Source organism: Somniosus microcephalus, chromosome 27, assembly GCF_052327205.1.
Source record: "Somniosus microcephalus isolate GS21.2 chromosome 27, FLI_Smic_1.0, whole genome shotgun sequence".
NCBI classification, from domain to species: Eukaryota; Metazoa; Chordata; class Chondrichthyes; order Squaliformes; family Somniosidae; genus Somniosus; species Somniosus microcephalus.
Genome location: NC_141013.1, coordinates 22,874,389 through 22,901,218, shown reverse-complemented (window position 1 = coordinate 22,901,218; position 26,830 = coordinate 22,874,389). Strand labels below are relative to the sequence as shown.

Sequence of the window (26,830 nt, the reverse complement as noted above, 5' to 3'; positions counted from 1 at the left end):
AACAGAGTTAACCTTTCAGGTCGATGACCTTTCAAACTGAAGTTCTGTTTAAAAAAGCATTTGCTACAATTTTTCCTATCCTGCTACTAACATCTCTGCAGTCATGACCGGCAAACGACTGTCCCCTATCACTGAAACAATGCTAATCTCTATAAACTACAGACCTCAGCTGAAACATCCATCTGTAAACATTAGGTTATCCCATAATTTCACAGTCACTCAGTACTATAAACAAGACCTGAAACAGAGGGGTTACTTTTCTCCACCCTACCTATATGTTGCTTCCAAAGCTTATTCCAAAGGGGAACAGTACTTTGTGTGGGGGTGGGGGCAGGAGAAGCAGTGGATTAGTGCTTTCATTAGTAATAACTAGCCGCGCCTCTAGCCAAGCTGTTCCACAACAACACTGGCATCTACCCGACAATGTGGAAAATAGTTCAGGTATGTCCACAAAAAGCAGGACAATTCCAATCCAGCCAATTACCACCCCATCAATCTACTCTCAATCATCAGCAAAGTGATGGAAGGTGTCATCAACTGTGCTATCAAGTGGCACTTACTCACCAATAACCCGCTCACCAGTGCTCAGTTTGGGTTCCGCCAGGACCACTCAGCTCCAGACCTCATTACGGCCTTGGTCCAAACATGGACAAAACAACTGAACTCCAGCGGTGAGGTGAGAGTGATTGCCCTTGACATCAAGGCAGCAATTGACCGAGTGTGGCATCAAGGAGCCTTAGTATAATTGAAGTCAATGGAAATCAAGGAGAAAACTCTCCACTGGCTGAAGTCATAGCTAGCACAAAGGAAGATGGTTGTGGTTGTTGGAGGTCAATCATCTCAGGATATTGCTGCAGGAGTTCCTCAGGGAAGTGTCCTAGGTCCAACCATCTTCAGCTGCTTCATCAATGACCTTATTTCCACTATAAGGTCAGAAGTGGGGATGTTCGCTCATGATTGCACAGTGTTCAGTTCCATTCACAACTCCTCAAATAATGAAGCAGTCCACGCCCGCATGCAGCAAGACCTGGACAATATTCAGGCTTGGGTTGCTAAGTGGCAAGTAACATTCGCGCCACTCAAGTGTCAGGCAATGACTATCTCCAACAAGTGAGAGTCTAACCACCACCCCTTGACATTCAACGGCATTACCATCATCGAATCCTCCACTATCAACATCCTGGGGGTCACCATTGACCAGAAACTTAACTGGACCAGCCACATAAATACTGTGGCTACAAGAGCAGGTCAGAGGCAGGGTATTCTGTGGTGCGTGTCTCACCTCCTGATCCCCCAAAGCCTTACCACTACAGGAGTATGATGGAATACTCTCCACTTGCTTGGATGAGTGCAGCTCCAACAACACTCAAGAAGCACGACACCATCCAAGACAACGAAGCCCACTTGATTGGCACCCCATCCACCACCTTAAACATTCACTCCCTCCACTACCGGCGTACCGTGGCTGCAGTGTATACCATCTACAAGATGCACTGCAGCAACTCACCAAGGCTTCTTCGACAGCACCTCCCAAACCCGCGACCTCTACCACCTAGAAGGACAAGCGCAGCAGGCGCATGGGAACACCACCACCTCCAAGTTCCCCTCCAAGTTACACACCATCCTGATTTGGAAATATATCGCTGTTCCTTCATAGTTGCTGGGTCAAAATCCCGGAACTCCCTCCCCAAAGCACTGTGGGAGTACCTTCACCACACGGACTGCAGCGGTTCAAGAAGGTGGCTCACCACCACCTTCTCGAGGGCAATTAGGGATGGGTAATAAATGCTGGCCTTGTCAGCGACGCCCACATCCCAGGAACAAATATTTTTTTTAAATTCCTCTGTAATGGTTTGGGTTAAAAAATCAAGTGTCCTTTCTCCACTTCCAAGTCCTGTGTGGTAATGTACCCAAATGCATAGTCATAATGAGGTGGATGGGTGTCCCTTCAATCTTTGGAGCATGAGTTATTTATCCCCTTTCTCTTCTGATCTAAATCCTGGAATTATCCCTGACGTCCTCCCCAACTGGTTGCACCTCTTATATTTAGCTTTAACCATCTTTCAGCATATGCCTTCTATGTACCATCAAAGCCAAACACAGCCTTAAAAAAAAAGCACGCACCTCTTGTCCACTGATAGTGGAAACACTGCAATCAACACGCCATTGATTCTGAAGAGAGATCTTCAGTACATAAAGTAAAAAGTAGTACAAAAAGTGGACCAATAAATATGAGTGATTCTAAATTTGGTAATGATCTTTTTAAAAATTCAGGACAGCTTATCTCAATAAGATACCATCAAAGAGCAATAAATATTTTGAGTATATAAAATATAATACAAATACAGCCAATATTAATTATATAACACTTTTTATTTACTGCTAGCAAGGTTTGTATAAATTATTTTGATACAAATTATGACTTAAAAAATAAGCCTCATATTGATTCACAGACAGGCACTGGAACTTAAAGAAGATCTTCTTTTTGCTAGAAAGACCCATTAGACCTGCAAAAACTGGGAATTGCCCATACTGTACAATGGCAATTGGTTAGCCAGTTAGATTGACTGATTAGCCAATTTTAGAAAGAAGGTGTGCAACAACAAAGGGAAATTATAAATAGAACTGTTGCAAGGATGCACGGTGGTGTTAATTTGCTAATTAGCTAATATGTTAGAATAGGGAAAGGTAGGAAACAAGGCAAAGCAATGAATGTCACCGAGACATGAAGGTAAGCTCTTGTCCCAAGGGTGTTACTATGGAAGCGAGCAAATCGTACACAATTAAAACCGCATTTTCCAAATAAACATAAAATAGTTTGAAAAATAATAATGGATTATAAACAAGACCTGAAAGATCTCCTTTTTAAAACAGCACCGTATATTTATATAAAGCTGACCTGGAGGAATGTCTCTGAGCACTTTGCTAGGTGGCGAAATGGACACTGAGCAGGAAGTAAAGGAAGAGGTGGTGGGGTGCAGAGACGGAATGCATGGTCAATGAGATAGGTATTGTGGAGCCAGTCAATTCCACAAAATATACATTTAAACTACAGTAGTGCCCTTATGGATGGAAGCCCATATTAGTTTTGACACTGCCAAAGTCTTGTTTTATAATCGCAAGATACGACTTTTCTCACAATCTTGGCCTAATTTTACCCAGGAATAAAGGAAGTGGTGGCTGAGGACCTAATTGATTCCACTTGTCACTGCTGTGTCTCAATTTTATATTTCTGTTGCCATCGCCAATGAACTTTCACAAAGCTGCACGTTACACCACAGGTCTGGTGGCACAATGAAGAAACTATCCTAACCTAGTTTCAATGTAATTTTTTTAAATATTGAGGATATGTAAAGACTCTTATCCTAACCCATGTTCACAATGGCCTTGTGTTTTTTTCCATGTAGAAACTGTCAGAGGCAATAGCTTGCCACCCATTTTCTCCAGTACGAAAATCATTAAAAATGGGATTGTCTTATAGATGACCCAGCAGCTGCACTACTATATTGAAGTGATCTACATAAAATACACAGGGACAATTTTCGACTGCTGGCCATCCTGATTCTTGCCTGAAAATCAGACAATGGCCAAGGAAAATTGACACCTTAGGCCCGTCTGATGGGCAGCAAGCAATCCCACCCAAAACAGGCGGGAGGCTGTTTACATACGCAAATCGGAGTCCTGCGCTGGTAGTAGGGCCCAGATTGTATTTTCATGTACAAATGGACGGCGTATTCACGCTCCTCCCGTCCCCACAAAAATCTTCCAGGCTTCGGCTGGCCTATTCTTGCGTCGCCACCACCCCCCAACGGGCCTGACCTGCTGGCCTATTCTGTGTAGAAGTCAGACAATTTTCACCCTTCCAAAAATCAGCATGCTGCAGTGAAACGCCCGTTTGATGCTCGCAGCTCATCGGCTTGATTCCACCGAGACCCAAACCTAAAAAGGGCTGCGGACCTCCTGGCCTTGGCTTTGGATAAGTGCCACGGCCACCACGCTCCATTTGCGTCCCTTTTGGCTGCAGGTTGAAAATTCCCCCCCCCCCCCCCCTCCCCTTTTATGCTGCGGATCAAAAGGAAGCAGTTGGTATCTGTGCTGATATATGTCCACGCCCTGTATATGTAGAAAATCAAGTTTCTGCATTTCTATTTTAGCAATTATCACTAAAATATTTATGTACAATACATATTGTTTGAAAAACATTTTCGGGGGGGAGGGAAACATACAAAAAAAAGCATTTTTGATTTAATGGTTCCTGATTATTTTTGTGCTGAAATTTCTATAGCCTTGAAGATGAAGATTTGCAGCCTGGTATCTGCAGACTTCATATACTGTTTTATGGCTGTTTGAAGATGTTTATAACTGAAATGCTTAAATCAGCATACTTAATGGAATCTTTTCAACTTCGAAAATCAGGTACTTCTGAATTTATTGACATTACCACAAATAGAAAATCTGATGTCATGCTTTTTTTTAAAAACAATTTGGGAATTGATTGTGAAGAACTGAATATGTACAGAAAAATATTTAACTGCCATTTGGAAACATAGACTTTTATATGCTAGAAAAACATGATTGTCTTAGCAAAGGTACACTACTAGCTAAATCATTGCACCTTGGGATAAGGAGAGCAACTGACTATCTGTATTTATTCTGTTATTCGTATCAGCATGCAGACCAAGAGTATCAGACCACAACTTATAACAATAACACAAAAAACAACTTGTACTTATATAGCGCCTTTAACATAGTAAAATGTCCCAAGGCGCTTCACAGGAGTATTAGAAGACAAAAATTTGACACCGAGCCACATAAGGATAAATTAGGGCAGGTGACCAAAAGCTTGATCAAAGAGGTAGATTTTAAGGAACGTCTTAAAGGAGGAAAGAGAGGTAGAGAGGCGGAGAGGTTTAGGGAGGGAATTCCAGAGCTTAGGGCCTAGGCAGCATAAGGCACGGCCACCAATGGTTGAGCGATTATAATCAGGGATGCACAAGAGGGCAGAATTAGAGGAGCGCAGAAATCTCAGAAGGTTGTGGGACTGGAGGAGATTACAGAGATAGGGAGGGGCGAAGCCATGGAGGGATTTGAAAACAAGGGTGAATTTTAAAATCGAGACATTGCTTAACTGGGAGCCAATGTAGGTCAGCGAGCACAGGGGTGATGGGTGAACGGGACTTGGTGCAAGTTAGGACACGGGTAGCCGTGTCCATTAAAAGAAGGAAAATATTACAGAAATTTTGGACTCTCTATGAAATATTCTGACAGTGGAACCCTCCTCAGATCCAAAGAAAGAATTAATTTCAACTGGGATTGGATCCAATCAGATTGCAGTAGACTTGATAAAATAGTTGATGCAGAATCTGCCATTAGATGTTGCCATTTCAGTTTGTAAAGTGTACATAGCATCACAGTGTATAGAATAGAGCATCTTCATGAGATGCCAGACATCTAGTAGCAGATAGGGTTACTGCACCAATATTATCAATTCACTTTATCAAAGAATGTATTTGCATTCATGAAAAGTATTCTGATTTGATTTAACAAGTTATTGCAACATGGGAAGAAATTTAATTTTTAATTACTACCAATTAAAATACTGAACCAAAATATTAAGCAATATTTGATCTTAGAAAAATAATCATAACTACGATACTTTATTTGACAGTAAGTGGAAATAATTTTACACCTAGAACTTTGTAATCTTGAGCAAAATTTGGTTCATGAGTTGAATTTATTTATTTTGGGTACATGAAGTGGCATAACAGGAAACAGGAAGGCGGTGGGGCGGTGGGGTGGTGGTGTGGGGATTGATGGCTGTAAAGATATTTAATGAATTTGACGCTGGTGGTTGGTGGGAGCACAGAACAACTGAGAGAAGTTCCACTAATGGACAAGCTAGAGATTTTTCAGTTTACTGCTTCACTTGTGATATTAAACATTAGTGACACGTCTACGTGCAGTGGTCAATTCCAATAATTACATGGTACAGGAAAGAATTGCAGAGGCAGAGAAAGTACAGTGTAACTCCTCACAACCTCTATATCATGCCAACTTTGTAGATTTATACAGCATGATGAGCTGCAGCTGTAGAAGCTATTGTGTTTCTGGTGTAAAGACTCTTGTTAGTGTTGCTTTGGTCACAGCCTTACAGATAACTGACAATGCAGCCACATCTCACTGATATTCCATAGGCTGAGTTTTGACATGGGGTTGCAAGGCCATCTCTGTAAAATCCATGGTCCACATGGGCTTTGGACTATATCGTGTCCAAATGAAAAAGCTGGGTTTTCTCTGCAACATGCAACATGTGATTACAGCATTCGTCACTGGATGGATATAAACTTTCCAGAACACTAATGTTGCCAGTGTTGACAAGTTAAATTGAATCTATCCTTCTACTAGCTTTCTCAAACATTTCCACTATTTGTTAGTTTCGGTGTTATTCGGACATGATTACAAAGCCAAGTAACTGAATCTTTGTGACTGAAGACACCCAAATGTACTTATTGGCAAATAGTTCACACTCAAGCATCTTGCCCAACTATTGACTTGATCTTGTTCTTACTAACTATTGAACGTAGCACATCATTTGTCTATCTACCCTCCAATTTTGTTGATATTTACTTGCAATGATTTAATCACAGCTCACCTTTAATTTGGAGAATTAACCAACCTGCGGAGGATGGCGTCAGCAGCAAATATTATTTCCAATGCCATTCACAAGGTCATTGACGAAGAAAAGAAATAGAATGAGGAAATAACAACAGAAAACGCTGGAAAAACCCAGCAGGCCAGGGCAGCATCTGTGGAGAGAGAAACGGAGTTAAACTCTTGTTTCTCTCTCCACGGATGTTGCCTGACCTGCTGAGTTTTTCCAGCATTTTCTGTTGTTATTTCGGATTTCCAGCGTCTGCAGTATTTTGCTATCGAAATAAAATGAAGACCGTGATGGATTTCTATATAAGCGCTGTGATAAGATCCTGGATATCCATTTATGTGATTGCTTATATCTGGTGACCACAATCTTTTCCCACAGGGAGATATGCTTCCCCATCTAACAACGAATTCAATTATTTGTACAGCATCTTTCATTCAGATGGCTAAAGCCAATTCCAGTGCACAGCTGGTTAGTTGCAGCACTGAAAGTGATTTTTATGGTCTCAACCACAAGCATTTTTACTTAACTGCTACTTGGGATACAAGTTCCAGGTAATAACCTCCTAATTAAGTACTTTAGAATTAGTTCTGCCAAAGAGCCAAACCTTATGCTTGATATTCCTTTCCAGATATCAATCATAGGCTGCTTCGATGCAGAAAAGTTGGTGTACATATTTTCCAACTGGTGTCTTGTTGAGTTCCTGCAGGTGATTTGGGAATCTAGCTAATGATAGATGTTCGATAGCAAAATACTGCGGATGCTGGAAATCCGAAATAACAACAGAAAATGCTGGAAAAACTCAGCAGGCCAGGCAGCATCCGTGGAGAGAGAAACAGAGTCAATGTTTCAGGTCGCAACCCTTCATCAGGACTGATGAAGGGTTTCAACCTGAAACGTTGACTCTATTTCTCTCTCCACGGATGTTGCCTGGCCTGCTGAGTTTTTCCAGCATTTTCTGTTGTTATTTACTGTTAGATGTTATTGGGCATTGTCTCCAGGTGGAGATGAAATCACCTGGGTGAGACCAGTAGAGAAGTCACCAAAGGAGAGTGTGCCAAGGTTTTCTTTTCATTTCGTTGTTCAGTTTAAACATTTGTACACCGCCATGCAGTTTCTTTGTTAGTTGGAGGTATTTGATAGATTACATGATGCTAGCAATCAGCCCAGGGATGTTATTGGCAAGCGGCCCATGATCATATCATCTGTCCAATTGCAGAGTTTATTTTATGGCATACGGCACTTCGAGGAGACAAATTCATTTACAAAATGGTTTGAAGCAGGAAAGTAATATGTTGCGAGTGAAGCTCATTACAATGAAATGAAAAAATAAACCAAATTCCTTCAATATGTATTGAATAAGAATATTCGCTTGCAAAGGAGAAAGCACTGCAATACATTTCTTACTGTAATTATTAGAATTGGACTTATTGCCTGGGGTTAAAATTAGCCTTTTGAACATGCTCCAGTCTTTTTTATACCTGTTTTAATACCATTTCTCTATCTGAATAGGAAGAGCACCTAATTACCCAGATATGTACAGGCAGCCCACTTTTGTGCAAAGCTGATTCAGACTTCAGCTCTTTAAACTTCCCAGGTTGGGAGAACTGGAATAGGCTGCGCTGACTGGCAGATTTAGACCAATGAAGGAGCAGCCTTTTTGCACCAATCAAGACACCATCCAGGTCAAAGCAGCCCGCTTGATTGACACCCCATCCACCACTTTAAACATTCAGGGGGAAAAGATTTGGTTGCTTTGCAAAGCAACTAGCGCCCGGGCGCAGCGCCGCCATCGCCTCCCTCGAAATTCAGCGGGAGGTTAGCGGTGGCAGTAACCGTTAGTGCCCCGTGGCGCTGTGCCACCAGCGATGATGTCATCACCATGTGCAGCGCCCCAGCCGCGATCTTCAGTAGCACCCCCTGACTTACCACCGGATACTATGTCCGACGGGGTCAGGGGAGCCTACCTGCTGCGCTATTTAAAGGCAAGGTGCCGGGCGGCCATTTTTGTTGCTGGCCGCCTGCCAGTACCTGCCTCTGTTCCTGTTCCCGACCTTCTGACCTGCCTCCCCAAACCCCCCGCGGAATGCCGGCTGCACTCCATGAGCCCGACACTTCTCTTGAGTGCCGGGCTCTTTTGCCGGCACTCCGATCCCCGGTGGTCCAACTGGGCCCCGGGTCACGCTGCGCAAGGCCCCTCCCCTTTAAGAAGGGGAGGAAGGCCTGCAATACCACGGCACGTAGCGCCATGATATTCCCTTGCAGCGTCCCAAGAGGGAGGCGGGGCGCTTCCAGTAGTGCCCCACCTCCCTCTTGGGGCGCTACCACTCAATTTTGGCCCCGGCGAAGTTAGAGCCCCAAAAGGGGTGGGACTCAATTTCTCCCCCTCACTCCCTCCACCACCGGCAAACCGTGGCTGCAGTGCGTACCATCTACAAGATGCACTGCAGCAACTCGCCAAGGCTTCTTCTGCAGCACCTCCCAAACCCGCGACCTCTTCCACCTAGAAGGACAAGGGCAGCAGGCGCATGGGAACACCACCACCTCCAAGTTCCCCTCCAAGTCACACACCATCCTGACTTAGAAGTATATTGCCGATCCTTCATCGTCGCTGGGTCACAATCCTGGAACTCCCTCCCTAACAGCACTGTGGGAGTACCTTCTTCTTCTCTTCTTAGGCAGTCCCTCGGAACCGAGGATGACTTGCTTCCACATTAAAAACGAGTTCGCAGGTGACTGATTAGTCCAATGCGGGACCTGCAGTCTCTGTCACAGGTGGGGCAGACGGTGGTTGAAGGGGCGGGTGGGTGGGGTGCTTGGGTTGACGTGCGCTCCTTGTGCTGCCTGTGCTTGGCTTCCGCTTGCTCCCGGCGAGCACCTTCACCACACGGACTGCAGTGGTTCAAGAAGGCAGCTCACCACCACCTTCTCAAGGGCAATTAGGGATGGGCAATAAATGCTGGCCTTGCCAGCAACACCCAGATCCCATGAACGAATAAAAAAAAAAGCAATCAAGGCCTGGGAAGTTTAGAGAGCTGGGGCTTCCAAGGATTTTTGGTGTATGTGGGCCTTGGATATTTTGTGTCTGAGGACTTGCATTTTTTTTTATTATGTAGGGAGGTTTTTTTGTGTGTGGGGCTATTTAGATTTTCTGTGTATGGAGAATGCTGGTTCTCGTATTATCGTATGTGGCCCACTCATAGCTATGGACACGTTTTGAACTCTCAGCTGCAAAAAGCTGGGCATCCTTGATGTATAGCACTGCTCCACAGGAAGTTCCACCTGACTCCACCTGACATTCACCACAAGTGTATAAAACGAGTAGAAGTCTGCAGTCTGCAATAATGGTCCAAATTTATAAATGAACAGTACCCAACTGTGTAAATTATTTGACAGTTATTGAGAAGCTGATAGTGGATGTATTGACATTGAGGGAAAAAATTCAACCCAAAAATGCAGGCTTGGAGCAAACATCTCACAGGAAGGCAACAGCCCAAATTTAGACATGCCTATTGAATGGCATAAATGGGAATTAAAGGGGATGGAATGATTCAGGTTTCATAAGAACATAAGAAATAGGAGCAGGAGTAGGCCATTCGGCCCTTTGAGCCTGCTCTGGCATTCAATAAGATCATGGCTGATCTTCTACCTCATCTCAACTTTCCCGCCCGATCCCCATATCCCCTGTTGCCCTTAGTATCCAAAAATCTATCGAGCTCTGTCTTGAATATACTCACCGACTGAGCCTCCACAGCCCTCTGGGGTAGAGAATTCCAAAGATTCACCACCCTCTGAGTGAAGAAATTTCTCCTCATCTCAGTCCTAAATGGCCGACTCCTTGTTCTGACCCCTGGTTCTAGACTCCCTAAGCAAAGGGAAACATCCTCCCTGCATCTACCCTGTCAAGCCCTGTAAGAATTTTATATGTTTCAGTGAGATCACCTCTCATTCTTCTAAACTCTAAGGAATATAGGCCGAGTCTACCCAATCTTTGATTTCATAACCAAAAAGTCAAGAAAGAATAGAGAGTGAGGAATAATTGTTAGAAAGAGACAGCTAGACAGCAGCTTCGTGATATATTTAGAACAGAAGTCTGCCTGTATGTTGAAAAAAAATGATAGAGTTTTGGTTTTACGAAACTCATATTTCCTAATTACTGCTGATTGGAGCAGCTGTTCGTCCCCACTGGGCCCTGAATTACTGAACCACAACAGAATCGAGGGAATAAAGTAGGACATGATGTGAAAATGGCCAGAACTGAAAGGAATTATTGTAAGTTGGTGAAGCACATTATTTTGGAAAACGAGAACCGACCGGGAATAAGATATTGAGATAAAGAGAAAACCTAGCATGGGAAAGGCATGACTGAAAGAACTCCTTAAATGGGACATGAAACAGTCAGAGGTTGTGGCCATAGCCACAATGTGTCAGGTTTAAGTTAATTCAATTTAAAATCCTGTGTATACACAAACATCATATTTACTGAAAAATGAATAGGTTACTTTTTGACCTTATGTGAGTCTGACCAAGTACCTATTAAATCTTAAAGGTTGTGGGCAGAGTCCAAGGTTGCAGGGTGAGCTCAGTGATATACAGGTAGGAGGGGATCATTATCCCTTGTCAAGAAATTACACTTTAACCACTGCCGCAATCATCCTCACCCAGGATTGGAAAAGGTGGAATGATTGAACAGATCAATCAATGATCTTGGAAATAATGGTAGAGCCATGATAAGTACAGCTCACACATTCAGACTGATGAATGCTTACACCCACAACACACACTCACATATATATACATTCAACTTTATTGTCATTGTACAATGCACAAGTACATGAACAACGAAATGTGATCTTGCAAGCTCCCATGAGTCCTGTACAAATAACATTAACATTAAACGTAAATAGCACCATCCTGGGAGAAGCAAAGCTGCTGCGTCTGTGCACGCTGCCATTCCATTTCCACCATTCCTCCTGTCCAACAATCTTCAGCCCAACACCCGGGCCTGCTCACCAACCGCCCCTCCTGGGGCTCCTTCCATGACCTTCTGCACCTGGTCTTCCCTGATGGTCACCCCTCCAGGTACTAACCAGGCCTGGCTCTAGCTTAGCTTCCAAGCCTTTGCCAGTGACCTTGTCCCTAGTCCCAGGAACAGGGCTTATATATACATACATGCACACACACACACACACTCACATATATATACATATATATACACACACTCACATATATATATATACATATACACCCACACACACACTCACATATATACATACATATATATATACATATACACGCACACACCAATTACTGCTAGGAAAATACAGTTAGATATAGTGACTAAATAAACGTTTAAGTGATATCAATGGAGAAGAAAACCAAAATGAGTAAGTGAAGAAATTAATTGGAAAATGGTTCAAAAACATCTCAATTAAGAACAAGAATACAAAATAATACTTGATTTTTTTTTTAAACCTGTAATTCTTAAAAGTATTTTTCCACTTCAGAACAAACTATTTGTCCTGTTCCTGGAATCTCATATGAAGGAGAAGAAGAACATTCACAGGCCCCATTCCTAGAAGATGTCACCTGCTCATCATCTTCACAAGAGCTGGACTTGTTGGGATGCCACTTCGATGCAGCAATGGAAACAGAATCTACAGAAAGGTAAACTCTTTGGGCTTTAGTTTTACAAAGATGTGACAATAATTTATATATCTAGCAATATTCATTATTTTTCATACAGGAACAGATGAGTACAGCAAAATGAGAATTTAAAATCATACATCAGAAAATGCTGAAAATCTGGAAATAGCACCAGGTTAACTTTTAGGGTCAACCCATCATCAAAACTTTCTTGGTTAGGACTAGAGTCCCTTTCTGGGCTAAACAAAACTAAGAGAGGGTGAGACAATAACAGATGGAGATCGTGAGGACAGATATGATAACTGTTTTCACAAAAAGTAAGCAAATGAGTTCAATAGCCAGTGAATAATTTTTTTTTAATGCAGGAACGAGATTTCTAAAATGCAGGTCAGGGCACTATATAGAATTCGACTCAGTCAGGCCTGTGAAAAGCCATTCAAAAGGCAATAGGTGAGTCAAATGGCTCCCAATTGAAGGGAATGGGAGAGTCTCGCAGGGAACAGCTTTGGGAACAGCTAGGGGCCGAAGTTGTTAAAGTCAATATTGAGATCAGAGGACTGCAGAAAGGCAGGAGGAAGATGAGGCACCTTTCTTTGTGTTTTTGTAGAGCTTGTTGGGAGTAGTTAAGACAGAAAGGTCAAACTGAGGTGGCCAGGGGGACTGAATTGATGAATTGCAGGGTGGTTAAGAGCAATGTTCCCTCTAATTTTTTTTGGGTGCACAGTCCCTTTAACTGCCTGCGCGGCTCATTCAAATTTTCACACTGCGTGGTTTCTTCAATGCAAATGCCAGCGAGCAGCCTGCGCGGGACCTCCAGACCACTGTGAGGCCATGCAGCTTAGCGGGAACATTGGTCAAAAGCATGCTTAGATATGTGGCCCTGTATTCAGCCATTCTGTGTAAGGTTTCCCCAGTGTAGAATGAGCATGTAACAAATAGCTTTTGAGGAGTTAATAGTGTGTGCGTTAAAAGCTGATACCTGTCTTCACAGACACTGTACTTTATATCAGCAAAATTTAATCATGACATTTAGGAATATCACGATTTATTCTATGAATGGATCCAGAGGATCAAACTACCCGAGTGAAAAACAGGGATTCTAATTCACATGTCCAAATCATTTAACTGTTTCGGAATTAATTTAATAGTTTATTATGGGTTTATTAGTAATCAGACACCCATTCAAACACAGTACCTTGCCTGTAGTTGTGTAACGAGCCCATATCTTGTGAGCGCTGTATTATAAAAAATCACTTTAAATAACAAACATTTACGCACTTCCTTGTACTTGTTGCTTATTTCAGTGACATTCAGGAAATGAGGTACCTTCTGAGAAATCTCAGGGAATCAATCCCACAATATCTGAAAATACAGGGTATGTATTTGACATACAAGTGACTTTTATAAGTGTAAACATGAAAAAGAAACTGTACTGCATGTTTGAAAAGTTCCTTTGGAACAATACGCTCAATTTATATTTGCGCAGCATCTAAAAGGTGTTCAGATCTACACAGAGGCAAAGGATAATGCTTATATAACCTTGAAATGCTTACATTCCCATTAAAGCACAACTCTTAATAATAGTGATCAGACTATAACAGCAGCTTTAGGAAGACAGGATACATGAATTAGGTGGCACAGTGGATTATAACACCTTTGGCCCTGGGTTTGAATCTAATGATAATAAAGATGCATCTCATTATAGTGGTCTAAAATGAAATTTGAGATTTGGGAATCTCAACCTGGTTCATAGGGGTTGCAAGTTCACAACACAAAACAAAAGATAATTTGTCACTGTTTGGCCATAAGGATGACTGGTGGGAGACACAGGAAAGCTACAATGGTGCAATAGGATCTAGATTTTCACACTGGGCTCCTCGGCACTCAGAGGGCCCATGAAAGAATTCTGGAGAGTCCTGAGGTCATTAGATTGCTGAACTTTTCTGCATTTGTTAACTTACTAACATTTTTGTTGTGATATGCTAATAAAGCTTGATTTCCACAATGAAAGAGCAGGGTATCTGACGCTCTGTTTTGGAAGTTAGGACACTGTGGCTCTGGGAGTGGATCTAAGGCCGGAATTTTACCGGTGCTCAGATTGCATGTTTGGAGGCAGGTCCGCTGTCAAAAATCACAAAGATTGACAGCGGGCCAGTATCCTGCTGTAAACCCGCCTCCTTGTCAGTTTCCCAAGTGTCGGGTCTGTCATCCCTGAACAGGCCCGACACCAAGCGGCGGGTCAACCAGTTAAAAGCTTGTTAAAAGGTAGTTCAGCACCATTTTCCCGTGTACTTAGCATTTTACCAGGTTTTTAACGAGGTTCCCAGAGAGCGGGTTTCACGTCAGGTAAGTATGTCGGCTTCTCAATGACTCTCCATTGCTGTGAATGGGTGACAGCTGCAAAAGTGGTATAAAACCTACCATTTCACACCTGTTCATTTCCCAATCAGAGAAGCTGGAGCATTAATGATTTGGAACCCACTTTTGAACTGTATGCAGTTTGGAAGTGTTTGGAGTAAACCCTCTATCCACTGTCACCTCTTTGGGGCAACCTCTCTCACCATTGACAGATCGCTTCTGTCATCTCAACTTCAGCTGCCATCTATTCCAGCAGCATTGGTGCCCTTGAAACAATCTCACCTGGGTCCTCAGAATCCCACCACGATCAGCCCCAACATCAACATTACCAGGCACAACAACAACAACACCAACCTTCGCAATCACCTGATGCTGCACAAGGAAACAGGGCATCAGCACCCGACCACATTGCTGCCCGGGACGCCAGCGATGGCCTCACCATGGCCACATTTACTTTACTTGATGCTGCACACCCTGGTTGCCACATAGCATCCCTACAATGCCCAAGCCATTCCTTTCACACTCATCACCATTGCGGGGGGTACCATTATGTCTCACCATTTACTGTAACTCATAAAGCCACTTCCAAAGGTGCACACAAATCTGTCCAAGAAAGCAAAGTGTTGAAAATAAAGATTTCAATGTTTGACACCACATTAACAGAAACATCACATGAACACTGGCTAAAACACACAAGTGCCTACCCTTGTGTGTTGTTAGTTGATATGATTGGACTAGGATGAGGGTGAGTGTGAGGGGTGGCTAGTGAGATGGGGAAGTGATAATGTAGATAGAGAGGGATGGGTGGAGGTGCAAGGTAAGTTGGTGTGAGTAAGGATGTGCAGGAATAGGGTAGGGAAGGCAGTGTGATGGGGATGTGATGAGTGGCACAGCAGGATGAGGTTGAATGTGGATTTGCAGTAACATTTTGTGATCTACTGAGATCATTGAAAGGTTTGCGCCACTGCAGCCTGGTCCTCCTTGTGACATCCCTGTTTGTGTCCTCCTGTACAATGTGCAACCAGGCTGCTTTGGTGTCCTGGGGAGGTCTCTTCCACCCATTGGAAGGGAAGAGAACCTCCCTGCGAGCTGTGACTCCCTCCATAAGCATATGGAGGGAGTCAGGGGAGAGCCTGGGTGCAGCCGTGCACCTTTGTGCAGTGCTTGTCGGTGTTTGCAGCACCTCAATGCTGTAGAACACTGACAGCACAACTGTCAAGGTCAATTTGGACATGGCCATTTTAAGGAAACCAGCTGATGACCCGTCATCAAATGACGTCATCAGACCCGCTTCCTTTGAATTGGCCGGGAACCTCGCAGGGCGGGCTTAACAAGCCCTATTGACGTAAAATTCTTCTCGCAGAGCGGGATGGAATCGGGAGCGGAGTAGGGCGGGCTTAACAAGCCCTATTGACGTAAAATTCTTCTCGCAGAGCGGGATGGAATCGGGAGCGGAGTCGCCGCACTTTGCCCGCCTCGGTAGGCAAAATCGTGGCCTAAGAGTGGGAGAAACAGAAATGGAGGAGGAACAATAAACGTGAATGAGGAGAGAGAGAGAGAAAAGAGAAATGTAGGAGAATATATCCCCAGGAGCGCATCAACATTTTACCTGAATGCAAATCAGGAATTCTGATTCACAGATACTCAGAAGTATGTCAATATTTGCAGGGGTTCTTCTGCACAGTAAAGCTTAAGGCCTGAAAATTTGATTGCTTTGCACCTCCTGTTAGCGGGCGCTAACGGGGGGCGCAAAGCAACTAGCGCCTGGATGCGGCGCCGCCAACGCCTCCCGCGAAATTCTGCGGGAGGTTAGCGGGGGTGGTAACCGTTAGCACCCCGCGGCGCTGCGCTGCCGGCGATGACATCATCGCCATGCGCAGCGCGCCCGCCCGCGATCTTTGGTAGCGCCCCCTGACTTACCGCCGGACGCTATGTCCAACGGGGTCAGGGGGGCCTACCTGCGGCCGAGGCGGCGCTAATTACAGGGAAGGTGCCGGGCGGCCATTTTTGTTGCTGCCCCCTCTGCCGTCCCCGTCCTCCTCTGAAGCCCCCCGTGGAGTGCCGGCTGTGTTCCGTGAGCCCGGCACTTCTCTTGAGTGCCGGGCTCTTTTGCCGGCACCCTGATCCCTGGTGGCCCAGCTGGGCCCCGGGTCACGATGCGCAAGGCCCCTCCCCTTTAAGAAGGGGAGGAACACGCTGCGGCACGTAGCGCTGCGATATTCACTCGCAGCGCCCCAAGAGGGAGGCGGGGCGCTTCCAGTAGCACCCCGCTTCCCTCTTGGGGCGCTACTGATGAATCTCGGCCACGGGGGCGCTAATTTTTTCAGGGCGCCCCAAAAGGGGCACGACTCAATTTTTCCCCCTAAAACTTTACAATAAATTTAAACAAAATTTTCTGATTCAATGACTTACTACTTTGGTTTTCCTTCCTCTCCTTTTTTCCCTTCCTTTCCTTCTCCTCGTTTCTCTCTCTCTCCTCCTCTACTTGTGTCTCTCACTTGTGTCGCTTTCCCCCACTTTTTCACCTCGCTTATATTTCTCCTCCACTTTTGCCTGTCTCTCTGTTTTCACTTTCCCATCTGACTCTGGGTGCAAAAGTTGTAGAAGTGTTCCATTTCTCAGCAGCAATACATCTCGCCTTGATGAGCACAAAACTATCTCCCCACTTAAATTAAATGCAAGTTCAATTAAAATGCAAATTTTACACTGTTTCCATTGATGTGAAATGATCTGCACAGTTATATCTGCTTAAAATGACTAATGTTAAGAGATTTGAATGATAAGTGGGATAGAAAGCAACATACCAGTTCTATTAAATGGCTATCACTTACGTGTATACTTTGCAGAACAGTTGTATTTTTGAATCCAAACAGACGACATATGTCAGAACTCAACAATACAATATTTGAGCACCTAAAGACTCAAACTACAGAATTTCTGAGTGATAAAGCGAGGAGGGAAAGTATGCTGGACAAAGTAACAACTGTATAAAAATCATCATTCTGACGTTTAGAACTTAATTTTCTTTTGATTTTTTTGTTTTGTTTCTCGAAGTGTTTTTAAATAATCACCATATTTCACAGGTAAACTTTTAACATAAACAGTGAAGTGCTAATTACCATCATTAGTTAGGTAGAATATATTATTTTTCTATATTGAGTACATGGAGCGGAATTATGATATCTACAAATGGTATGTTGGCCTTCATTGCAAGAGGATTTGAGTACAGGAGCAAGGATGTTTTACTACAGTTGTACAGGGCCTTGGTGAGACCACACCTGGAGTAGTGTGTGCAGTTTTGGTCTCCTTACCTAAGAAAGGATATACTTGCCATAGAGGGAGTGCAGCGAAGGTTCACCAGACTGATTCCTGGGATGGCAGGACTGTCGTATGAGGAGAGATTGGGTCGACTAGACCTGTAATCACTGGAGTTTAGAAGAATGAGAGGGGATCTCATTGAAATGTATAAAATTCTGACAAGGCTAGACAGACTGGATGCAGGGAGGATGTTTTCCCTGGCTGGGGGGGTCTAGAACGAGGGGTCACAGTCTCAGGATAAGGGGTAGAACATTTAGGACTGAGATGAGGAGAAATCTCTTCACTCAGAGGGTGGTGAACCTGTGGAATTCTCTACCACAGAAGGCTGTGGAGGCCAAGTCAATGAATATATTTAAGAAGGAGATAGATAGATTTCTAGACACAAAAGGCATCAAGAGATATGGGGAGAGAGCGGGAATACAGTACTGTATTGAGATAGAGGATCAGCCATGATCATATTGAATGGCGGAGCAGGCTCAAAGGGCCGAATGGCCGACTCCTGCTCCTATTTTTCTATGTTTCTTCTATGTTGAACCATCTCAAGCCTATTCTTTGGAGCTCTCTCCTTAAATCTCTCTGCCTCTCCTTCTCTCTCCACCTTTAATGATACCCTCAAAACCCATCTCTTCAACCAGCCTTTCATTCACGCCTCTTAATCACTCCCTTCCTGGCTCGGAGTCTGTTTTTCTTAAACTTATTTGTGAAACAACTCGGGATGTTTCTTAGCATTGAAGCTGTTGTGTAAATTCAGGTTGTTGCTTTGTTGTGGGTGTTCTGGGAAGTTACTTGTTTACATCACCACCCACCCCCTCCCCACGATCCAGTTTATAGGTTTTGTTCCTATGTCCTTGAATTGCATCTTTGGACTGTTGGGCAGTAAGTCTCTTTAGATGGTTATATCCCCTACCTCAGAAGAGCACCCTCTACTGCACCAGTGCTCTCATTTTTTTCCATTTCCGACAACAACAGGTCTATCTGAGTGACTTTGCCATTTACTGTTGAACTGGAGATTTGTGTTGTCAGCCCATGCTCATTACGCACTGTACGAAGACTGTCCAAACTCATTTCATATAGCATACGGTATTGTGATAGAGGATCAGCTATGATCATATTGAATGGCGGAGCAGGCTCAAAGGGCCGAATTGCCGACTCCTGCTCCTATTTTTCTATGTTTCTACTTCCTACACTGTCCTCTACAATCTATTCCTGTTAAATATATAAGATCAAGTGTACAGTACAGGCGTAGTTACGTGTAACCATTAGCTCATTACATCACACAATACTTGTAATTTAAAGGTGATTTCTCTCTTTTTTTGTATCACTATTCCTTTTAAAAAAAGGCTGCAGGGTTTTGTAGGTAGATATTTTTCAATGATATAAATTCAAGAACTACAGCAGGGTAGCAGAGGAGACTTACCAGAATAATACTAGGGATGAAGGAATTGAGTTATATGGAGAGACTGGAGAAGGTGGGATTGTTCTCCTTAGAGCAGAGAAGATTAATAGAGTCATAGAGATAGAGATTAAGGGGAGATTTGATAGAGCAAGTTATGATGACCTGGAATGCACTCCCTGAACAGGTGGTGGAAGCAAATTCAGTAGTAACTTTCAAAAGGGAATTGGATATGTACTTGAAAAGGAGAAATTTGCACAGCTATGGGCAAAGAACAGGGGAATGGGACTAATTGGGGAGCTCTTTCAAAGAGCCGGCACAGACTCAATAGGCCGAATGGCCTCTTTCTGTGCTGCATGATTCTATGAACACAAAACCTACACCAAAAAGCTGCAATGCTGAAAATTTGCAAGCTGGCATTTGGCTGTGCTGTCCAATCACGAGATTACACTGATAATCAAAGACATGGTTGTCTTACTTTTTAAATTAAAAAAAAAATTCATTGATGGGATGTGGGCGTCGCTGGCAAGGCCAGCATTTATTGCCGATCCCTAGTTGCCCTTGAGAAGGTGGTGGTGAGCCGCCTTCCTGAACCGCTGCAGTCCGTGTGGTGAAGGTACTCCCACAGTGCTGTTAGGGAGGGAGTTCCAGGATTGTGACCCAGCGATGATGAAGGATCGGCCGATATACTTCCAAGTCAGGATGGTGTGTGACTTGGAGGGGAACTTGGAGGTGGTGGTGTTCCCATGCACCTGCTGCCCTTGTCCTTCTAGATGGAAGATTTCGCGGGTTTGGGAGGTGCTGCCGAAGAAGCCTTGGCAAGTTGCTGCAATGCATCTTGTAGATGGTACACACTGCAGCCACGGTACGCCAGTGGTGGAGGGAGTGAATGTTTAAGGTGGTGGATGGGGTGCCAATCAAGCAGGCTTCTTTGTCCTGGATGGTGTCGAGCCTCTTGAGTGTTGTTAGAGCTACACTCATCCAGGCAAGTGGAGAGTATTCCATCACACTCCTTAATTGTGCCTTGTGGAAAGGCTTTGGGGAGTCAGGTGGTGAGACACTCGCCGCAGAATACCCAGCCTCTGACCTGCTCATGTTGCCACAGTATTTATGTGGCTGGTCCAGTTAAGTTTCTGGTCAATGGTGACCCCCAGGATGTTGATAGTGGGGGATTTGGCGATGGTAATGTTGTTGAATGTCAAGGGGCAGTGGTTTGACTCTCGCTTGTTGGAGATAGTCATTGTCTGGCACTTGTGTGGCACGAATGTTGCTCAGAAAGCTGCAGTACAACCAAACCATGCGGCCAGGTGGAGAGTACTAAAGTGAATGTTTAAGATGGTTGATTGCAGCATTGGCGCGTCTAACAGATATTTAAGCAAGTATGGGGCAGGGAAAGGGGGGAGGGGAGGAAAGAACAAAGGAATAGTCTGTGATAGGATGGAAGGCAGGAGAGATTGAAAGACATAAGGGATGATGGTGCAAGGCAAAAAGAGATGGTAATGGGACAAGTTAAGAAACTAAAGATGACTCTAGATGAGGTGTAAATGACACTAGCAGAATCACCATTAGCTGCCATGTGAGAGAGAAAATAAAACACGGGGGCTGAGGTTATGGTCTGAAATTGTTGAACTCGATGTTGAGTCCAGAAGGTTGTACAGTGCCTAATCGAAAGATGAGGTGCTGTTCCTCGAGCTTACGTTGAGCTTCATTGGAACAGTGCAAGAGGCCGAGGACGGAGAGGTCAGAGTGGGAGTGGAGCGGAGAATTAAAGTGACAGGCGACCGGACGCTCAGGGTCATCCTTACGGACTGAACGGAGGTGTTCCGCAAAGCGGTCACCCAATCTGCGTTTGGTCTCCCCAATGTAGAGGAGACTGCATTGAGAGCAGCTAATACAGTATACTGAATTGCAAGAAGTACAAGTAAATCGCTGTTTCACCTTGAAGGAGTGTTTGGGGCCCTGGACAGTGGGAAGGAAGGAGTTGAAAGGGCAGGTGTTGCATCTCCTGCGCTTGCACGGGAAGGTACCATGGGAAGGGGAAGGCGTGTTGGAGGTGATAAAGGAGTGGACCAGGGTGTCGCAGAGGGAACGGTCCCTTTGGAATGCTAAAAGGGAAGGGGAAGATATGTTTGGTGGTGGGATCATGCTGGAGATGGCGGAGGATGATCCGTTGAATGTGGAGGTTGGTTAGGTGAAAGGTGAGGACAAGGGCAACCATATCATGGTTCTGGGAGGGAGGGGAAGGGGTGAGAGTAGAAGTACGGGAAATGGAACGGACACAGTCGAGGGCCATGTCAACCACGGTAGAGGGGAATCCTTGGTTGAGGAAAAAGGAAGACATATCGGAGGCATTAATATGGAAGGTGGCATTGCTAGAATAGATGCGGCGGAGACGGACAAACTGGGAGAATGGAATAGAGTCCTTACAGGGAGCGGGGTGGGAGGAAGTGTAGTCCAGGTAGCTGTGGGTGTCTGTGGGCTTATAGTGGATGTTTGTCGATAGCCTATCCCCAGAAATGAGACAGAGAAGTCAAGGAAGGGAAGGATCAGAGATGGACCATGTGAAGGTGAGGGAAGGGTGAAAATTGGAAGCAAAGTGTATGAAATTTTCTAGTTCTGGGCAAGAGCAGAAAATGGCACCAATACAGTCATCAATGTACCGGAAAAAGAGGTGAGGGAGGAGACCTGAGTGGGGCTGGAACAAAGAATGTTCCGCATATCCCACAAAAAGGCAGGCATAGCTAGGGCCCGTGCGGATCCCCATAGCAACACCTTTAATTTGGAGGAAGTGAGTGGAGTCAAAGGAGAAGTTGTTCAATGTGAGAACAAGTTCAGCCAGGCGGAGGAGGGTGGTGGTGGATGGGGACTGGTTGGGCCTCTGTTCAAGGTAGAAGCGGAGCGCCCTCAGGCCATCCTGGAGGGGGATGGAGGTGTAGAGGGATTGTACGTCCATGGTGAAAAGGAGGAGGTTGGGGCCAGGAAACTGGAAACTGTTAAAGTGGCGGAGGGCATCGGAAGAGTCGCGAAAGTAGGTGGGAAAAGACTGGACAAGGGGGAGAAAAAATAGAGTTGAGATAGGAAGAGATAAGTTCCGTGGGACAAGAACAGGCTGAAACAATGGCAGCCCTGTTTGTGGATCTTGGGAAGGAGGTAGAAGCGGGCTGTGTGGGGTTGGGGGACTATGAGGTTGACAGCCATGGAAGGAAGATCTCCCGCGGTGATGAGGTCAGTGACAGTCTTGGAAACAATGGCTTGATGCTTAGTAGTGGGGTTATGGTCCAGGGGGAGGTAGGAGGAGGTGTCAAAGAGTTGGCGTTCAGCCTCCGCATGGTAGAATACAGCACCTCTAGGTGGCAGTGTTGTATAGGCTGAGCTTTGTAGTTCCATAAATACCTGTTTCTTAATTTTTTTTATTTGTTTATGGGATGTGGGCGTCGCTGGCAAGGCCAGCATTTATTGCCCATCCCTAATTGCCCTTGAGAAGGTCGTGGTGAGCCACCTTCTTGAACTGCTACAGTCCGTGTGGTGAAGGTACTCCCACAGTACTGTTAGGTAGGGAGTTCCAGGATTCTGACCCAGCGATGATGAAGGATCGACGATATACTTCTAAGTTAGGATGGTGTGTGACTTGGAGGAGAACTTGGAGGTGGTGGTGTTCCCATGCGCCTGCTGCCCTTGTCCTTCTAGGTGGAAGAGGCCGCGGGTTTGGGAAGCGCTGCCGAAGAAGCCTTGGCGAGTTGCTGCAGTGCATCTTGTAGATGGTACACACTGCAGCCACGGTACGCCGGTGGTGGAGGGAAGTGAATGTTTAAGGTAGTGGATGGGGTACCAATCAAGCAGGCTGCTTTGTCCTGGATGGTGTCGAGCTTCTTGAGTGTTGTTGGAGCAGCACTCATCCAGGCAAGTGGAGAGTATTCCATCACACTCCTTACGTGTGCCTTGTAGATGGTGGAAAGGCTTTGGGGAGTCAGGAGGTGAGACACTCGCCATAGACTACCTAGCTTCTGACCTGCTCTTGTTGGCACAGTATTTACATGGTTGGTCTTAAGTTTCTGGTCAATAGTGACCCCCAGGATGTTGATGGTGAGGGATTTGGTGATGGTAATGCCATTGAATGTCAAGGGGTGGTGGTTGGACTCTTGCTTGTTGGAATATGCCTTAAGCTATCAATCTGAAAAGTGCTTGGAATGCCAATTTCTCTGAGATTTATACATTATGCATGTTAGCCCTAAGCTAATTACTGTCCTCAAATGGGTGGGTACATTTCTGATGACTATCTTGACAGATTCCTTTGTACCTGTTAAGTGAGACAGTCCATTTGAGGGCTGCAGATTCTTAATTCCAGCCATATGAATATTCCCAATGGGGTGTGGTTGGTGGGGAGGGGAGGGGGAAAAACACAGCACAATACCTATTTTATCCTGTGTGAACATGTAAGCAATACTGCTAAATATTACTCATTAGTGTCACGATTTGCCCCAAATAATGGAACAAAGGTAACAAAATAACTTACTCTTTTTAATAATATGGAGCAATACTGCAGTCACCACAGGAAATAAAATGGCATGGAAAGAATTTAAATTAATAAACAACAGGTTCTTGGCAATTAGGCACTGCATCAGTTCACTTTCTGTACATCCCTTTGCCTTTAGCAGCCTACATCAGGCAGGTGATATGGTCCCATGACGCTGCAATGCTGCCTGGTACAATACAACCATGAGGAAATGTACAAAAGTGGCCTAAAATCAATTCTGGAGATCCTATCACCTAATGGCACAATGCATTGAAGCATCAAATGGATTTCTCCATAGCAGTAATTGTGTCCAATACTGAAATGAAGTATTCCAGATTCCTTATATTATCCAAGTGTAGATGATGAACTAATATCTCGGAAGGGTTTCATGTAGGCTGACATGTTTTTGAAACACACACGTGCACAGTTCCACTCAGCTATACACCTGGCTGGATTATCTGAAAGCCTCTTAAATCACTCACTGAAAACACTTGCTACTGGTGCTTAATCATTTTTAAACTCTTAGTAAAACCAAGATTTATTCCTGATTGTGTATTTTTTTTTCCACACAGATGAAACCTGCTTGTTGACCCCATCTCCCACACGTCCAAAAATTCAGAAGAGGAGAAAGTGTGGGCTATGTTGTATAAAGAAATGAAACCATTTGTTGTGCCCATCAATTCTTACTAACAAAGTCAAAGTAGAAGAGAATTGGAATCATCCAGCCGATGTTTAAATTTGTTGAATATATTTCATTATGTAACTTTAAATGAACCAAGTGCAATATCTAAGAAACTGCTTTAGCAACTTTGATAGGTAGAGTAGTGTAGAAAGGTTACCAACAGTATAGAAATGGATTATATTGTAACACCACTCATGCATTTATTTCTGATTGTTAAAATGCTATAATATTGCTATTTAGTGATGTGCTAGCTCCTTCTGTGGCTTGCTGTTTTTACAAAAGACTCTCTCCCCTGTGTTGAGATATGAAATGTAAAAGCGTTCATTTTCTTACTGAGTGAGGACTAAACCTGAATAACAAAGCTGCAATACAACAGAGCCATATGGTTGGTGGGGTGTGGTTAAATAAAGTTTATTCTGGGCGAAGAAGCTACAAAAACAAGTATGAAAAAATAAATTGCACGTGTCAATAATTCCTTCAAGTGAGTTTTTTTGGGGGTGAATGGACAGTGTACATTTTAACAACATCTAAAAAGATTGCAACATCATCTAAAAGATTGTAAGTTTTAAGAAAGCATGTGAAGAACAGAGCAAGTACTTTACTCCTCGACTAGTTATAGAGCACTCATTCAGAAATGTTATATGCACTGAAGCCAGGGCTCACATGACTTTCTCCCAATCTCGTATTGCTTAAAAGCCCCAGACCCGTTTCCAACTCTCTTCGATGGAGACAATTTGTAAATCAGTGTAATGAGCGCACAGCAAAGCAAAATAAAAAGTTAAAATTAAACCATGTCCAAAGACTCCAAATCACACAGAAATAAGAGGTAAAGAGGGTGAGATAAATTTCAAGAGTGAGAAAATAGCAAAGATAACATTCTCATTTATTCACCACATACCTTTGACTACATTACCACAGTGACAAAGATGGGCGTGGACAATCCTGGTTTAATATTAAGAGGTGCCTTAATCATTGGTGCACAACACTATTTAAAACACGACACCAACAAGGCCAAACTGAAAAGAATACCTCTACTGCAAAAATGCAATTTTTTGATTTCACACACAAGCTATCCTCAAGTCTAGTCTAAGTGGCAAATCACATTTGGGCCAAAGAGTGGAAAACTTTGGGCTGAGGGCCTGTTTCCATTAGAAGGTAGATTGAGTGTCCAAACTCACTGAAAGAAAGTCTCTTTATATAAAATCAGACTGAGCTGGATTCAAAGCCGTGTCCCAAAAATGAAAGAACAAGCTAACCCACGGTTTGAACTTTCCCTTCAACACCTTGTAACAAAAATATAAATACCCATTTAGAAATACATTAATGATGTGGCTACATTAGGTCAAATTCATCCCCCACCAACAACATCCTGGGGGGTCACCATTGACCAGAAACTTAACTGGATCAGTCACATAAATATTGTGGCTACAAGAGCAAGTCAGAGGTTGGGTATTCGGCAATGAGCGACTCACCTTCTGACTGCCCAAAGCCTTTCCACCACCTACAAGGCACAAGCAAAAAGTGTGATGGAATACTCTCCACTTGCCTGGATGAGTGCAGCTCCAACAACACAAGAACGACAGCATCCAAGACAAAGCAGCCCGCTTGATTGGCACTCCCTCCACCACCGGCGTATCGTGGCTGCAGTTTGTACCATCTACAGGATGCACTGCAGCACCTCCCAAACCCGCAACCTCCATCACCTAGAAGGACAAGGACAGCAGATGCATGGGAACACTAACCACCTCCAAGTTCCCCTCCAAGTCACACACCGTCCTGACTTGGAAATATATCGCCGATCCTTCGTCGTCACGGTCAATATCCTGGAAATCCCTCCCGAACAGCACTGTGGGAGCACCTTCACCACATGGACTTCATGAAGCGGTTCAAGGCAGCGACTCACCACCACCTTCTTGAGGGCAATTAGAGATGGGCAATAAATGCTGGCCTTGGTAGCGATGCCCATAGCCCATGAATAAATTTTCTAAAAAAAATCTCATGCTATTGGGTGTATCCGATAAAATGCACCTATGCAGCAAAATCGGTTTAAAATTTTGTGGACTACGATGGCGGAAAGAATTTTGGTATAATTTCAACATGGCCTAATTTAAGTGTTGAAATAGCCACTACTGAGCACCACAAGCCCTTATGACTCAATATAGCTAAAGGCCAGGAGTGTGAAAATACCTCTACTGCACAAAGCATTAATACAGGTCAATAAAATTATAGATTGAAACATTTATCAAAACAAGATTAAGATTC

The 26,830-nt window shown here is 44.2% G+C and overlaps 1 protein-coding gene across 1 annotated transcript in view; it reads left to right on the top strand.

Annotated features, from left to right (window-relative positions):
• The window catches only part of LOC147100064 (regulator of G protein signaling 7-binding protein-like), a 29,025-nt gene extending 3,985 nt beyond the window's left edge, over positions 1 to 25,040 (top strand). Inside the window, exons 3-6 of the mRNA XM_085968982.1 lie at positions 4,286 to 4,416; positions 12,166 to 12,325; positions 13,609 to 13,679; positions 24,459 to 25,040. Of these exons, the coding sequence (XP_085825108.1) occupies positions 4,286 to 4,416; positions 12,166 to 12,325; positions 13,609 to 13,679; positions 24,459 to 24,544 (448 nt within the window). The 3' untranslated portion in view covers positions 24,545 to 25,040. The remainder of the gene's footprint in view (positions 1 to 4,285; positions 4,417 to 12,165; positions 12,326 to 13,608; positions 13,680 to 24,458) is intronic.
• Positions 25,041 to 26,830: the final 1,790 nt, after the last annotated feature.